At 43.1% G+C, this 17,959-nt stretch overlaps 1 protein-coding gene across 1 annotated transcript; it reads left to right on the forward strand.

Moving 5' to 3' along the window:
- The first annotated feature begins 1,651 nt into the window (after nucleotides 1-1,651).
- LOC126148232 (defensin-like) lies at nucleotides 1,652-13,061 on the forward strand. Its single transcript, XM_049915744.1, has 2 exons — nucleotides 1,652-1,782; nucleotides 12,805-13,061. The coding sequence occupies exons 1-2, from the start codon at nucleotides 1,713-1,715 to the stop codon at nucleotides 12,966-12,968; spliced, it is 234 nt and encodes a 77-aa protein (XP_049771701.1). The 5' UTR covers nucleotides 1,652-1,712; the 3' UTR covers nucleotides 12,969-13,061.
- Nucleotides 13,062-17,959: the final 4,898 nt, after the last annotated feature.

The following is a 17,959-nucleotide window of genomic DNA, read 5'->3' on the forward strand; positions in this document are numbered from 1 at the left end:
GATAATCTGTGGAACTAGTTGGCATATAAACGTGTGCCACTGTGGTAGGCGTGGGCTTCGTGCCTATCTTGGCTACAGTAATGTGTTCACCACGCTGTTCGTAGTAGCTTACCCACGCTCCTATTTTTTGATTCATTGTTAAACCTACTTCTGCATTACTCCTGTTTGATTTTGTATTTATAACCCTCTTTCACCTGACCAAAAGTCTTGTTCCTCCTGCCACCGAACTTCAATAATTCCAACTATATCTAACTTTAACCTACTCATTTCCATTTTTAAATTTTCTAACCTACCTATCTGATTAAGGGATCTAACATTCCACGCTGCGATCCTTAAAACGACATCCTCCTGAGTAGTCCCCGCCCTGAGATGCGAATGGGGGACTATTTTATCTCCAAAATGTTTTACCCAAGTGGACGCCATCGTCAATTAACCAAACAGTATATCTGCATGCCTTCGGGAAAAATTACGGGTGTAGTTTCCCCTTGCTTTCAGCCGTTCGCAGTACCAACACAGCAAGGCCGTTTTGGTTAGTGTTACAAGGCTGTATCAGTCAATCATCCAGACTGTTGCGCTGAAACTACTGAAAAGGCTACTGCCCCTCTTCAGGAAACACACGTTTGTCTGGCCTCTCCGTTGTGGTTGCACCTACAGTACGTTATTTGTATCGCTGAGGTATGCTAGCCTCCCCATCAACGGCAAGGTCCATGCTTCATCGGGGGGGGGGTTATGTAGGTTACGATATAATAATAAAATTGCTGTGTACGCAGCCCAAGGTGCCGCCCCACAATATTGGCTCTTGAGCAAAAAAGTTTGACGATCACTATACTAAGGGGACTAGACTAGAAGGGATGTGGACACCTACAACAAACTGATGCAGCTGTTAGGATACTGAGAATGGTCTAAGTGTCGAAACCGGTTTAGCTGTTAAACAACATTTGTGAGCAACGACTAATCTGTACTTAATTTCACTGTGCTCACTGAAGTTTTACGACAACAGCATGGCGAATATCAATTCCGTTATGGGCCGACACCAACGTAGCTTTACGTTCTGACGGTAGATACCACTCATAACCTTCACTAAATTAACTGAAGTTCTGCACAGCATATGAGAATACTAACCTGAAATCGTTTGGTGCAGAGTGACTACTATATGTGAAACAAATACTTTCTTAAACGTCCAGCACTGTTTCGGAATAACACAGTTGTTGTAAACGTCTTCCTGGAACGCATAAACCTCTTCAGATTTGCCTGGGCCCACAAATAAGAATCCTGGCTACAGAACATTCTGTCAGTTCTTTTCTATCAATACATATTTGCCTTGATCTGTATTTCTATTCGTGAAGGCCAGTAATATTGTACGTCATAACTATTACAGCTTCTGAGAAAAAGCGTAACGCAACCAATGCCTGCTAGCATTCATATGCGCACCTACTTAGAATTGCACTAGCGTGCCACAACTATGCGCGCAGAGTGCTTGATGCACTCCAAGGTTACTCGGTCGACACGGTAGATCCCCTACTGTGATTTACGGCACATCGAATGATGAAACCAGTTTGGTGAAGCAGGAGTGCTGGAAGTGCCGGAACAATCCTCCCAGCCTCCGTATATAAAGACGCAGCCGTCGGAGGGATACTACAGACACCACTGTTGTTGGGAACATCAGCTGCCGTTTACTTGCTTTGACTCCTCTTAAACTTCTCTCTGCTGCAATGAGAAACTGTGTCGCCGCTGTTCTTCTCGCTCTTGTCACCTTCGCAATCCTCACTTCCGCTGCCCCAGGTAAGTGTTGTTTTAGTAACACGTGTATGGTAGCCTAGTGGAAAAATGCTCCTATTTTAGCACGAAAGGTGAATAGGCTCTTGGCATGCGAACATATTAGTGATCTTCTTAACATGCAACTCACCTCCCACTCCCACAAGCTGTCCTAATTCTACTAGTCCATCGCTGTGAGTTACTCATAACCATGCACTTGCACTCTGCATTGTCACTCACCCATCCAGCCCAAATCACTGTCATTATCTCTGTGTCTCTCCATCTGTCACTGCCCTGTCTAACAGCCACAGGCTCCTTCATTCTGTCCTACTACTATTGTCTGCCTCTTGCTCTCTCTTACTGCTACTATCTCTTTCCTTCCTTCCCACTGCTGCTGTCTCTTCTGACTGTCATTATCTCTCTCTTCCTCGTTGACACTGTCATAGACTCTGTCTGTGATTATTACTGGCTTTCACCCACCTCCAGCTTGCCCTTCCTTTTTTCTCTCTCCCACTGGCACTGTCTCCTCTCTTTTCCTAGCACTATTCTCTCACTGTCGACAATGTTCTACTACCACTGTGTCCCTCTCTTTCTCTCATACAGCCATTGTCTCCTTCGTCCTTTCTATACCGCAACCTCTGCCTACTAACTGCTAATATTTGTCACTTTTTCGTCTCTTTCCCACTGCGACTGTCTCCTTCTCTCTCAGCATAATAATGCTGATTGGAAATTTTTTTAACGGTGCTGAGAAAGATAGTTTAAGATAGCTGGTACCCCAGTTTTCAGTCAGAGCCTTTTTGGGCTTCGACATAAGCATTTTTCCGCTGTTTCCTTCCTCTACCCCGCGACAGCAGGCATGGCGTTTATACGAAAAGAGATTTATGGGTCATTAAAATTTTGATAAGTTATGTGAAATTGAAATAATGCAAAACTATATAACGTTATACCTCAGACCAGGTGTACAAAAATTTTCCATGTGCTTCAGTATTAAAACAATATGGCGTTCTTAGAACCCTTCTGACGATGTCGAAAATACTTTACAGTGCATTTCTCCGTGCTACGTCGCTCTATAAAGTACATTTTCGCCTCATACCGGATTTTACCTGCGTATTTTACGTGTACAAGTAGGGTAAATTTGAACCTCTGTATCGCGAGAACGGATGAAGATGTCAACAAAATTTTCAAAATTCTTCGAGATCGGAACCTTGGAGTAATATCCTAAAAATTTCAGTCATTTGCTACGCATAGATATCTTGGCATCCGTTATTCGGTTTTGGTTGTCAAAAAACATGTTTTTCGGGTTTTCTTAGGAAGCACCCATGAACTACATGGTGCTTCCATTGGCCCCTCAAGACGCGCCCAAGACCACATCTAACGCAAGAAGAACCAACCGATTTGCTCCATTTGCCTAAGCTGGAGGGAATTTGACCCTGTTCCATGGGATAGTAACAGTAAGAATATCCTTCTATTGGGTAAATAAATGTTCCCTACCCCAACGGCTATCCAAAACTATTTACGCAACCTTTGCATCACTAATAGTCCCCGAGGTATGAGCCCCCGAAAAATCCCGTTTTCATGGCGGGCGTTTTGGGACATACCTAGTAGTGCGTGTTGTCGCATGCATATCGATAGTAAAGCTTGAATAAAACTGTATGATTACCAAAAAAGTGCATTTCATTCTGCAGTTGAGGGTAAGCTGTTATGAATTTTTTTGACACTTTAAGGCTGTTTTCAAGACCAGGACTCGACCATGGTCCCCTTCCTTTCGTAGGAAATGTTCTAGTCCAATTTTCTTCACAAATTTCATGTGATAATGCGTCTCTGGTTTGTTCCAAGGTTTTCAGAAGTTCTTCTGCGCTCCATGTCGCACTAGATCTCCTCGAAGGAATAATATTACGCAGAAATATTTTTCCGTTGCATCCTTTCTCGTAGTAGTGCTACTGCAGCCAGATATAGAGGACAGCTTCTGAGAAGTTTGTAAGATGGCAAGGAGGTAGTGATAGATTGAGTCTGTGAGGCGAATCGCTAGTCGTGCATGGTTAGTGCAGTTAATTGATCGCTGCCGACGGAAAGACAAGCGTTCAGGGTTCGACACCACGTCCGGCGTACAGTTTCATTCTTTCTGGAGATTTCGTCACTGTTATGATGTAGCGACTGGTGTGACACTGAGGCAGTTGCTCTTCACACACACTGCGCCATCCCTGACGGACAGTGAACGTGCCCATGTGAAGTTTTGCACTGTGACGTTGTGGAACTGAATAATTTATACCACAGAGACTCGTCATCCGGTAGGTAGCCAGTGAAGTCTGTTTGTGATAGTGACGAACTCGTCGTCGTTGTCTTAATCTCGTAGCTGATATTAAGTTATTCCAGAGCTGCCACAGCTAAAATCCATCGAGATGGCTCCACTTTGTCACAGACGGCAGTAACTGTCGTGTGAAAACTGAAAATGACATATATTTAGGGCGTGTTTGGACATGCGCAAACATCTAATTAGCAGTAGTTTTCAATGTTTTGAGATCGCGAAGAACTTTTTTAATGCATGGTTTATTCATAACAAAAGAAAGTAGTGTCCCTTACCTTCAAAACATATATATGAGCCAACAAGCTATGATCTGCATGCTGCTCATTAACATAAAAAATTATTGAACTATGAGATATTTGCAACATTTGGTAGTACATATCTGTACAACTCACCATTCCCTTCATCTCTTATTGTCCATTCGTGTTTTCATTTCACCTAATTCATTTTCAATAAAGTCATTGTACTGGAGTGGACGGTACATAATGTTACTCTTTTGATATCTTCTCAGCAACTGTGCTTGTTTTCTGTCGAGTAGATAGTCATTTGTTTATGTTGTATCTACCGTCATTCCGTCATTTTTAGGTGCTTCTTTATGCATTCAGGAATTTCATTTACTTACTCCAATAATATATTCATTATTGAATTCCATTATTGCGTTAATGTGTCGTTTGTGAAATGTAAAATGTTTTAATTAAGTCTTTGACGAGCCGTAGTTAAGTATTTTTGTTGGTCCTAACGATGCTGCACGACATTCTTATAGAAGCTACTGGGTATAAATATCTGGTTGACCTGCCTCGAGCTAAATTTAGTTCAATTCTCTTTCATGCGATCTAGTCATTACAGTCGCACAAGACAAAATGCCAGCTACGTCCTTAAAGGACCAGACTGGCAGCTTTGGAGCACTGCGGACGGTGTAGAACTACTAACAGGTGGCATTGCGACCTTCCACGTCCAGGTCATGGAAGGAAGTGGCTTGTATGTGCTATTCGGTTGTATGGAATCAGTGCAGTAAAGTGGCTCGGCGTGGAGACGTGACAAAACGGCAGAAAGGCTCTACAGTTTCGGGACGTGCCCCGAACCATACCACGACTCAAACTGCCCAAGTAGTCATTGCATCAATGTGGACTATTCAATGTATGTGCAAGAAATGGCCGCCATGTAACATGCCATTATAACTGTGGTTGTAAACACAACCAGGCCGGCCGCGGCGGCCGAGCGGTTCTAGGCGCTTCAGTCCGGAAGCGCGCGACTGCTACGGTCGCAGGTTAGAATCCTGCCTCGGGCATGGACGTGTCTGCTGTCCTTAGGTTAGTTAGGTTTAAGTAGTTCTATGCTCTAGGGGACTGATGACCTCCGATGTTAACTCCCATAGTGCTCAGGGCCATTTGAACCATTTGTAAACAAAACCTGATTCACAGGGACCAGACACGTATGTCACGCCTTGTCAAAGGCAGTCAGATTCAAATCCGACAAGAATTCAAATGGGTCAAATGGCTCTGAGCACTATGAGACTTAACTTCTGAGGCCATCAGTCCCCTAGAACTTAGAACTACTTAAACCTAACTAACCTAAGGACATCACACACATCCATGCCCGAGGCAGGATTCGAACCTGCGACCGTAGCGGTCGCGCGGTTCCAGACTGAAGCGCCTAGAAGCACTCGGTCACTCAGGCCGGCCGACAATAATTATTGCTGTTAATGAAAGTAGACCCATTTCAACGAGTTTCCGAACGTACATTGAGAAACGAGCTGCATACAGTGGACATTTGGAGCCTCGTACCTCGAGAAAGTGTACGGTGAATAGCGCGTAAATACCCAGGTCAGGCAATAGTAATCGGAGGCGACTATAACATGCTGAGTATAGATTGGGATATTTATGGATTCAATGCGCGGGTTACAGACACACTCATGCAAAATACTTTTGAACACTTTTTCTGAAAACTGTCTTGAGCAGCTAGCTCGGCAGCCTGCACGCAATGGAAATATCTTAGACCTTGCAGCAAAAAACAGGCCGAACCTTATCGACAATGTCAGTATAGAAACAGGGATTATCGATCATGGTCTCATTATGGCAACTATGATTACAGAAGTTAATTAATCATGCAAGAAGGCTGGAACAGCGTTTCTGCTAGACAGAGTAGATAAGCAATTATTAACATGTCACTTAGACAGTGAATTGGCATCACTGAATTCCAGTACGATAGGTGTAGAAGCATTATGGACACAGTTTAAGCAGATAGTGAGTCGTGGTCTGGAGAATTATGTGCCTAGTACCTGGATAAAGGATGGAAAAGACCCACCATGGTTTAGTAACTAAATTCAGCGGGTGCTGAGGAAGCAGAGGCTATAACACTCTCGGTTCAAAAGGGAACTCGCAAGTGACGACATCCGAAGGTTGGTAGAGATTCGTGCGTCTGTGGAAAGATCTATGCATGAAGCATACAACAACGGTCTCAACTTAGCAAAAGATTTGGCAGAGAACTCGATAAAATTCTAGTCGTATGTAAAATCGCTTAGTGGGTCTAAGACTTCCATTCAGTCTCTTGTTGACCAGTCTGGTGTGGTATTTGGAAGATAGCAAAACGAAACCCGAAGTTTTAGATTCCAAGTTCAAGAGCCTGTTCACGCAGGAGAATCGTGCAAACATATCGTCATTCGATAATCGGAGAGACCCCCATGTGGACGACATAGTAATAAGCATCCCTGGCGTAAAGAAGCAACTAAAAGATTTGAAAACAAATAAATCATCAGGTTCGAATGTAATCCCAGTTCGATTTTACGCAGAGTACTCTACGGCACTGGCCCTTTACCTAGTTTGCATTTATCGTAAATCTCTCGCCCATCAGAAAGTCCCAAGGGACTGTAAAAAAGCGCAGGTGACTCCACTATATAAGAGGCGAAAAGAACGGGCCAGCAAAATTACAGACCAATATACCCAACTTCTGTTTGTTTCAGGATCCGTTAGCGTATTCTCAGTTCGAATACAATAAACTTTCTTGAGACTGAGGAGCTTATGTCAACGAATCAGCATGGTTTTAGAAAGCATCACTCGTGTGAAATTCAACTTGCCGTTTTCTCACATGATATACTGGGGGCTGTGAATGAACGGCAACAGGCAGATTCCGTATTTATAGATTTCCGGAAAGCATTTGACATTGGGCCTCACTGCAGACTGTTAACGAAGGTACGACCATACGGAACAAGTTCACAGGTATGTGAGTGGCTCGAAGACTTCTTAAACAATAGAACCAAATATGTTGCCTCGACGGCGAGTGTTCATCAGAGACAAGGGTATCGTCGGGAGTGCCCCAGGGAAGTGTGACAGGACCTTTGTTGTTCTCTGTATACATAAATGATTTGGCGGACAGAAAGGGCAGCAATCTGCGGTTGTTTGCTCATATTTCCGTGATGTACGGTAAGGTGTCGAAGTTGAGTGACTAGGAAAATACGACTGACGGCTGGCCCTCAATGTGTAAAAATGTAAGTTAAAGCGAATGAGTAAGAAGATCAAACTTATAATGTTCGGATACAGTATTACTAGTGTCCTGCTTGAGATAGTCCAGTCGTTTAACTATTTGAGCGTAGCGTTGCAAAGTGATATAAGGTGGAATGAGCATTTGAGAATCCTGGTACGGAAGGCGAACGGTCGACATTTAGGAAAGAGTGGTTCACCTGTAAAGGAGACCGGATATAGGAGCCTGATGCGACCTATTCTTGAGTACTGCCCGAATGTTTGGAATCCGTATCATGTCGGATGGAAGGAAGACATGGAAGCAATTTAGAGGCGAGCTGCGAGATTTGTTGCCGCTAGGTTCGGAGATGCGTCGGGAACTCAAATGGGAATCCATGAAGGGAAGGCTACTGATAAAATTTAGAGAACCGGCATTTGAAGGTGACTGCCGAATGATTCTACTGCTGCTAACACACGTTGCGCTTAAGGACCGTGAAGATAAGATACGAGGTATTAGGGCTCATACGGAGACGTACAGACAGCTGTTTTTCCCTAGCTCTGTTTGCTAGTGGAACAGAAAAGGTAATGACAAGTAGTGGTACAGGGTACCCTCCACCATACACCGTACAGTGGCTCGTGGAGTATCTATGTAGATGCAAATGTAGATTATTCGCAGTGGCACCTAAAGATTCTTGTCTTCAGTGCAGTACAACCTGCACCGAGACCCACTGACGGACTGCATCTGTCTGACAGCAAAATTCGAATCCTGACGTTACTTATAGCGGCTGAGCCGTCCCCACTAACAGGATATATCATTTCCTTGTGCTGTCTCTTTCTCTCTCTCTTTCTCTCTCTCTCTCTCTCTCTCTCTCTCTCTTTCTCTTATGGTCGCTGTTTGCTCTAGACGGCTTTGCCAACTGAGCGTACAGGCGCACACACCGAGATTGTCAATTTAACCTCACTTCTGAAGCACACTGTGTGAACCAAAACGCAAAATATTTTGTCACGAGAGGAATCGCCGCCAATGCAGACAAAACTTTTCTTGCACTGTCTCAACCATTGCGTACTCGTATAAAGAAGAAAACGTACACTTGTTAAAACTGAGAGTTAATACAAGGTGTTTCAAAATGAACATACCGGTTTTAAGGCATTGTAGCATTTCTTACGTTCAACTCACAATTGTAAATAATAAACCAAATGAAAGAGCAACTCAAACAGTTTTGTTTGTATACCTGTGCGCAATGGGAAGAGTACGGAATGACAAAGAGTGACTGAAAAACGTGTTGAACGAGTGCGAGTCTTTCACACTGAGCTCCAAGAAATATACCCGCGGAAAGTTTATGGGCCTTTCTTTTCCAATGAATCAACTGTAACCGATGTTTCTTATCTTGATGTGCTACAGCTATGGCCAATGCCTTAATGGGAAGAAGCTGAACAAAACGTCTCTATTTGGGAGCAAGATGGTGCGCCGCCTCACAGGCATAACTCAGTATGCGACTGGTTAAGCGACGTTGTATCCGACCGGTGGATTGGGCGCAAGGGGCTGCTTGACACAGCATTTTACGCATGACCTCTACGTTGACACACGATCTGACGCGATCATGTGTATGTGCCTCCGATGCCAGCTGATCTATCCGACTTTAGAAACAGTGTTGTTGCAACAGTTACTCCTGACACATTGATCGAGGTTTCGGAACAACTCGCCTATCGACTCGAGTGGTGATCGGTGTTCACACTGAATAATTACAAGAAAAACTGTTTGTGTTTCTCTTTCATTTGGTATGTTTTGTATAATTTTAGGGTGAATGTAATATGTGCTACAAAGCCTTAAAACCCTTACATTCATTTTGAAGCACCCTGTATTGCTCGAAGACCTGATGATAACGCTACTTTTTTACCATACGAACAGTCAAACTTCTATTACCTTGTTCGAATTACTTCACCCACCCATTGAAGAAAAAGACAAAGTTGTGTGAATGTCTATTCCTGTGTGCAGAATATTGACTTTTTCTCTTTACGTCCCTCTGTGCTCTTTTTGGATATGAAAGACGAAGGCCTCTACCGTTTTAGTGATGGCATGTGATCTTTTGATTTTTCTTTAGAATCTTTATTCTTAAATTCCGAAACTGTGGGAACTCGCGACAGAAAGAGATAAACTGAAATTAAATTTCTTTTTTGCTCACAATGCCGAAGAAATATTAACATTCGTATGGTGAGTCGTTTTCAAAATTGACAGGCAGCTGGCTTTTATTCGACAAACGAAATCGTAAACCAACTAGCTATTTATTCACACCAAGTAATGACTGATACCGTCAATGGGACCTAAAATTGCTTTCTTGTTTCTAGATTTCCCCGAAGTTCTTCATACCGTTGTTCTCAACTGAGTTTCAATTAAATTGCAAGCGTACGGATTATCGTCTCAGCTGTGCGACTGGATTCGTGATTCCCTGTCATAAAGGTCACAGTTCGTAGTAACTGATGGAAAGTCACTGAATAAAACAGAAGTTACGTCAGATCTTCCCCAAGGAAGCGCCACAGGCCTTTTGCTGTTTGTAATCTGTATAAACGACTTCAGAAACCAACTGAACAGCCCTCTTTCCAAATAATGCTTTTGCCTCATCAAAAGATCAAAACCAATTGCAAAATGATGTAGAGGAGACATCTGTATGGTGAGGAGAGTAACAATTAATGCTAAGTAATGATTAGTGTGAGTTCATCCACGTAAGTACTAAATCCGCTAAATTTTGGTTCCCTGGTAAATCAAATTCAAAGGCTAGCAACTGAACTAAATACTTAACGGTTTACAGTTTCGAATAACTTAAAAATGAACGATCACATAGACAATGTTGTGGAGAAAGCGAACTAAAGGCAGCTTTTTATTGGCAGAAATCTTAGAAGATGCAACAAGTTCACAAAAGAGACTGCTTACACTAGTCTTTTCGTATTCTTCTCGAGTATTGCTGCACGGTGTGAGACCCTTACCAGATAGAACTGACTGAAAACATCGAATAAATTCAAAGAAGGGCAGCTCGTTTTGTACTACTCCGAAATAGGAGCGAGAGCGTCACAGATTTTTTTTTTTTTAACTCATCAGTCTTCTAATTGGTTTGATGCTGCCTGCCACGAATACCTCTCCTCTGCCAACCTTTTCATCTCTGATACCAACTGCACCCTACCACCTGAATTACTTGCTTGATGTATTCCAATCTCTGTCTTCCTCTCCTGCTTTTACCCTCTATAGTTCCCTCTAATACCATGGAAGTTATTGTCTGATACCCTAACAAATATCCTGTCTTCCTGTTCCTTCTGCTTGTCTGTATTTTCCACGTGTTCCTTTCCTCGACGATTCGACGAAGTACGACCTCATTCCTTACGTCATTAGCCCATCTTATTTTCAACATTCTTCTGTAGCACAACATCTCAACGGCTCCAATTCTCTTCTATTATGGTTTTCCCACAGCCCATATCTCGCTACCATACAGTGCTGTGCTCCAAACGTACATTCTCAGAAATTTCTTTCTGAAGTTAAGATCTACATTTGACACTAACAGACTTTTCTTGGTCAGGAACGCCATTTTCGCCAGTACTAGTCTGCTTTTTGTATCCTGCTTCTCCGTCCGTCATAGGTTATTGTGTCGCCTAGGTAGCAGAATTCCTCAACTTGATCTACTTCGTGATTCCCCAATTCTATTGTTAAGTTTCTCGCTGTTCTCATTTCTACTACTTCTCATTACTTTCTTCTATTTACTCTCAATCTATATTCTCTATTCATTAGACTGTTGATTCCATTCAATATATCTCGCAATTCAACTTCCTTTTTACTGAAGATAGTAATGTTATCAGCGAATTTTATCATTGATATCCTTTCAATGAATTTTATCCATAGTGGATGCTGTCGAACTCCGTGACTGTTCCTTTATGGGGTTGTAGAAAAATATCCGCTACCAGTCACAATAAACAACCTTCTATTGTCACTGGTAGCGGATATTTTTCTACAACCCGATATCCTTTCACTCTGAATTTTAATCCCACTCTTGAACCTTTCTTTTATTTCCGTCATTGCTTTTCGATGTACAAATTGAAAATTAGGTGCGAAAGACTACATCCCGGCCTGTCACGGTTACGAAAGCGGGTGGTAATCATTAAAGCAAATAGGTTTTTCACTGCGGCGAGAAATTTTAGTATCAGATGTCTCGTCGAATGCGAAATTATTTTGCTGCCGGAAGAAATGATCATCATAATAAACTAATAGAAACCATAGTTCGCTCGGAAAGATTTAACTCTTCGTTTTTCCAGGACGGTATTCGACACTGGAACGGTAGAAAAACGGTCTGAAGGTGGTTCATGTAGATGCAGATGTAGAAACGGTCAAATTCGGCACTACAAAGAAACCGGACAGTAAGCTGACTGTAGTTGTGTGATGTGTACCTATGTGCTGCGACTTTTCCCTTCTTCTAGTGACGCAAGGCGTCGAGTGCATCGAACGAGGCGATTGGCGCACAGTGTTTGTAGATGGTAATCAAGGCCGAAGAGGGCTACATTGTGTTTCTAGGGCGTTTTTCGTGCCACGAATTGTGCCGCTCATTCTGGTTACCGTGAACACCGTGAACATGAACCACGATGTTGCTTTCATCATAGTGAGTGATCACTTCTTACCGTTTCATTTTGATGAGGACTATACTTTGGACGGTCCCGCCTTACAAGGTAACGTAAGACAGGGGCGATCACAGGGCTGTATCCATACATTCCTATAATTTCACTCAGGCAGCCTACGGCACCTCGACTGGTCCGCCACATCACCTTATCTTGATCCCAAAGAATATATCAGGGACTATTGGGAATAGCAGGTGAAATATAGTGGTGGCCATCTTCCCATATGGCTAATTTTGCTGGAACGAATCATAAGTGAGCGGTTTCAGATGGATGTGACATTACAGAAAAAATTTGTAAGCTATTTTTTGTCGAACTGGCGCCACTATGAGGGAGAAGCGGTGTTACACCGTATTAGCGTATGTCTCTTGAGAATGACTGATTTTTTTCTCCGGTGTGCTTACTCTATTGCATGTAACAACTTTGAAGTTTCGTTATGGAAAATAACGTCTGTCAGTTCCTTGTTGGTCTGATGCTTTGAGAGTCGCTCAGCAGTTTACAGCACATTATGAAAAGAGGCATCGATGTGACCAGTTTAACATTCTTTTCTCCAGTGAAGCTGCTGACTGTATCGCAACTAATGTCTAAGTCTGTTAAATTTCCACTGAATCAAAAAGTGGTTGTTTATTCTGTTAATTGCAGCGGGAGGAGAGGATGAGCACGGCGACCGCCACGTGCGAGTCACGTGCGACCTGCTGAGCGCGTTCGGCGTGGAGGACTCGGCGTGCGCCGCGCGCTGCATCGCCATGAACAAGGGCTACAAGGGCGGCCACTGCGAGGACGGCGTCTGCCACTGCCGCAAGTAGCGGGCCGCGGCAGTTACGGCTCCAGCGACACGTCGCCACGCCCTCACTGTCGTCCAGCGTACATACACGTTCTGAATAAAGTTCCTTACCTAATGAAGCATAAACAGTGTGTGTCGTTATTCCATCCGTAACCTTCTATCGATTAAATGACATTTTTTGAAGTGACGTTATTTTCCACGTTTGACCGTATCTCTTTTTAAATGATAATTGATTGAAACCTTCAGCTGCCGATAGCTGCCTCTGTGCCAGTGCGCACAGGTTGCCCGAACTCTTACGGGAATCGTCAACTTAAGTGGGAGCGAGTAACGAGTGGATCGGCAAAGTATCTATTAGGAAATTTTCGTATGTAGATTGTGGGCAGTCGGGAATATGGGTCTCACGGGAAGCGTGCATGGGATAAGTTCCTGCAGTCGCGCTATTCATCTGTATCCTCGGTGGCTCAGATGGATAGAGCGTCTGCCCTGTAAGCAGGAGATCCCGGGCTCGAGTACCGGTCGGGACACACATTTTCAGCTGTCTCCATCAAGGCATGCCAACAACACCTGTCATCAGCTGAGGGTTTCAATTAATTACCATGAGAAGCTGCACGGTCATCAACGGTATCTGTTCTTTCGAGAACAGTTACTATCTTCATATGTATCTGTTTTTATTTTGTTATTGCAGCTTCGGCTTATGTGTCATTGCCAAGCATCTACAAAGATATAATACAAAGATCAACGTAATAGGAGAACAACAGTATGTAAACAAGTTTACAGTCTGTCAACATTCACCTACTTACAAGTAGGTAAACAGCTTAAAAATAACAGCTTAAAAATAACTACGTGCCTGTATGCCTGTGCCACTTCTGATGGTCAAAGAATGCACGGCTGCTATCAATGAAACGAGTAATACGATACTTGGATTCGTGCAGATTAAACGTGGGATATATACGTATATCAACGTAAGGCAGGTGTACATCAAAGAGTAACTTGTCAGCAGTATATTACTGATTATGATGCTCCGTTCTTTTACAGGGCGATTCCATGATGATGTTTCAGCCATCGTGCTGTTAAAGAGGACAAGATTTTCGTCAGAATACTTCTGGTAGTAAATAAAAAAAAAAAAATGTTTCAATCTGTTCCCTATTTGATTTACGAAAATACCTGAACATACCGACACCATCGGTTGTCAATATACCACGTACTGGAGCTTAAACGAATTGACAGACAACATTAATTGCAGTACCTCGATCATTTAAATCATTTAGGACTATGCCTAATTTTTAATCTTTAAGCAAGTTTTTTTTATAATGTCAGTTCTTTTATGGACAAATCAGTGAATAGACAGACTCTATATCATCAAAGGAGCTTTTCCTTTATAGGCATGGACACGTCTTTAATGTTGGTATTTACGTCAATGGCTGACGGTTGAACTGTTCGGCTAATAACTTACAAGGTTACAGTTGCAAGTAGGTAACAGCTTCCAGGAAACCGTTATTTATCAGGCTGTCAAGTACAATAAGAAACTAAACTAAACTCCTCCCGAACAGGCCATGAAGGCCCAATGGTACCGACAGGCCGCCCTGTCATCCTCAGCCCGCAGGCGTCACTGGATGCAGATATGGAGGGACATGTGGTTAGCACACCCCTCTCTCCCGGCCGTATGTCAGTTAATGAGGCCGCAGCCTCTACTTTTCAATCAGTTTGCCTCACAAGGGCTGAGTGCACCCCGCTTGCCAACAGCGCTCGGCAGACCGGATGGTCACCCATCCAAGTTCTAGCCCAGCCCGACGGCGTTTAACTGCGGTTACCTGACGGCAACCGGTGTTACCACTGCGGCAAGGCCGTTGGCTGTCAAGTACAATGAAACGCGCGAAATAGTTCCCCTTACTATAGTACTTTGATAATTGATGAACGTATTGTTGGATTCCTTCGGTCCTGAGTCTTTTCTCATGCTATTCACAGTCTCTCTGAAACTTAATGTTCCACCACAAATATCGCACTGCACAATTATGTTATTTTTGTCATTTACAGAAAAATGTCGCCACCAATAATTAGGTTTATGTCTTTTATAGAAGCAGAGGAGCAGCTATATGACTGTCTAGTGCTCGGATGGAAAGCCAGTACTAATAAAAGAAGGAAAATATGAAAGGTTGAAGAAGTATATAGAGGGTCTATACGAGGGAGATGTACGCAGTATTATAGAACTGGAAGACGAAGTAGATGGAGATGAGATAAGAGATGATATACTGCGCAAGGCATTTGACAGAACAATGAAAGATCCAAGTCGAAACAAGGCCCACGGAGTAGGCGTCATGCCGTCAGAACTACTGACAGCCTTGAGAGAGTCAGCCATGACAAAAACATTCCATCTGGTGCAAGTTGTACGATGCAGGCGAAATGCTCTCAAACTTCAAGAACACTACAATAATTCCAATTCCAAAGAAATCAGTTGCTGACAGGTCTGAATATTACGGAACTATCAGTTCACTAAGTCACGGATGTAAAATGCTTATACGAGTTCTTTACAGAAGAATGGAAAAGCTGGTAGAAGCCGATCTTGGAGAAGATCAGTTTCGATTCCGGAGAAATGTAGGAACACGCGAGGCAATAATGACCCAACGTCTTACCTTTGAAGATAGGTTAAGGATAGGCAAACCTACGTTTATAGCATTTGTAGACTTAAAGAAAGCTTTTGACAATGTTGACTAGAATACTTACTCTGAAATTTTGAACGTAGCAAGGGTAAAATACAGGGAGCGTAAGGCTATGTACAATTTGTACAGAAACCAGACCGCTATTGCAAGATTCGAGAAGAATGATAGGGACACAATGGTTGAAAAGGATCAGCGATAGGGTTTTAGCCTATCCTCATGTTATTCAATCTGTACATTGAGCAATAAGTAAAAGAAACCAAAGAAAAATTTGGAGTAGGAATTAAAGTACAGGGAGTAGAAATAAAAACTTAGAGAGCTTCGATAACTTCGTAATTCTGTCTGAGACAGCAAATGACTTGGAAGAAGAATTGGACGGAATGGATAGTGCCTTGAAAGGAGGAAATAAGATGCACATCAACAAAAACAAAATAAGGATATTGGGAATGTAGTCGATTCAGTTCAGTTGATGCTGAGGTATTAGGATAGGAAACGATACGCTTAATGTAGTAAATGAATTTTGGTATTTGATCAGCAAAATAACTGATGATGGTCGAAGTAGAGAGGATATAAAATGTAGACTGGCAGTGTCATGATAAATGTTTCTTATGAAAATGAAATGACACATTTTCAGAGGCTCTGCTAGTCTCAAACAGATATCATTTTACGGATTTTAAGTGTATAGACCGAAGCATATACAGGGTGTTACAAAAAGGTACGGCCAAACTTTCAGGAAACATTCCTCACACACAAAGAATGAAAATATGTTATGTGGACGTGAGTCCGGAAACGCTTACTTTCCATGTTAGAGCTCATTTTATTACTTCTCTTCAAATCACATTAATCATGGAATGGAAACACACAGCTACAGAACGTACCAGCGTGTCTTCAAACAGTTTGTTACAGGAAATGTTCAAAATGTCCTGCGTTAGCGAGGATACATGCATCCACCCTCTGTCGCATGGAATCCCTGATGCGCTGATGCAGCCCTGGAGAATGGCGTATTGTATCACAGCCGTCCACAATACGAGCACGAAGAGTCTCTACATTTGGTACCGGGGTTGCGTAGACAAGAGCTTTCAAATGGCCCCATAAATGAAAGTCAAGAGGGTTGAGGTCAGGAGAGCGTTGAGGTCATGGAATTGTTCCGCCTCTACCAATCCATCGGCCACCGAATCTGTTGTTGAGAAGCGTACGAACACTTCGACTGAAATGTGCAGAAGCTCCATCGTGCATGACCCACATGTTGTGTTGTACTTGTAAAGACACATGTTCTAGCAGCACAGGTAGAGTATCCCGTATGAAATCATGATAACGTGCTCCATTGAGCGTAGGTGGAAGAACATGGGGCCAAATCAAGACATCACCAACAATGCCTGCCCAATCGTTCACAGAAAATCTGTGTTGATGACGTGATTGCACAATTACGTGCGGATTCTCGTCAGCCCACACATGTTGATTGTGAAAGTTGGAATGAAGCCTCATCCGTAAAGAGAACATTTGCACTAAAATGAGGATTGACACATTGTTGGATGAACCATTCGCAGAAGTGTACCCGTGGAGGCCAATCAGCTGTTGATAGTGCCTGCACACGCTGTACATGGTACGGAAACAACTGGTTCTCCCGTAACACTCTCCATACAGTGGCATGGTCAACGTTACCTTGTACAGCAGCAACTTCTCTGACGCTGACATTAGGGTTATCGTCAACTGCACGAAGAATTGCCTCGTCCATTGCAGGTGTCCTCGACGTTCTAGGTCTTCCCCAGTCGCGAGTCATAGGCTGGAATTTTCCGTGCTCCCTAAGACGCCGATCAATTGCTTCGAACGTCTTCCTGTCGGGACACCTTCGTTCTGGAAATCTGTCTCGATGCAAACGTACCGAGCCACGGCTATTGCCCAGTGCTAATCCATACATCAAATGGGCATCTGCCAACTCTGCATTTGTAAACATTCCACTGACTGAAAGTCCACGTTCGTGATGAACACTAACCTGTTAATGCTACGTACTGATGTGCTTGATGCTAGTACTGTAGAGCAATGAGTCGCATGTCAACACAAGACCCGAAGTCAACATCACCTTCCTTCAATTGGGCCAACTGGTAGTGAATCGAGGAAGTACAGTACATACTGACGAAACTAAAATGAGCTCTAACATGGAAATGTCCCAATAACATCTTTTCTTTATTTGTGTGTGAGGAATGTTTCCTGAAAGTTCGGCCGTACCTTTTTGTAACATGATAACTGTACAAGAGTCGAGTCCCTGAAATTGTGTCATTTTATTCGTAAAAGTAACTGCACCTCGGTTTCCGGCTGAGTCAGCCACTTACGTTAGATGCTTAGGCACTATTCCAGAACG

This window comes from Schistocerca cancellata, chromosome 2, assembly GCF_023864275.1.
Source record: "Schistocerca cancellata isolate TAMUIC-IGC-003103 chromosome 2, iqSchCanc2.1, whole genome shotgun sequence".
In the NCBI taxonomy this organism is placed as follows: Eukaryota; Metazoa; Arthropoda; class Insecta; order Orthoptera; family Acrididae; genus Schistocerca; species Schistocerca cancellata.

Excerpts from the sequence above, each read along its gene's own strand:
- LOC126148232 (XM_049915744.1), top strand. The coding sequence starts at position 1,713 with ATGAGAAACTGTGTCGCCGCTGTTCTTCTCGCTCTTGTCACCTTCGCA. Across the intron at positions 1,783-12,804 it reads CCTCACTTCCGCTGCCCCAG|CGGGAGGAGAGGATGAGCAC; the intron begins GTAAGTGTTGTT and ends TGTTAATTGCAG.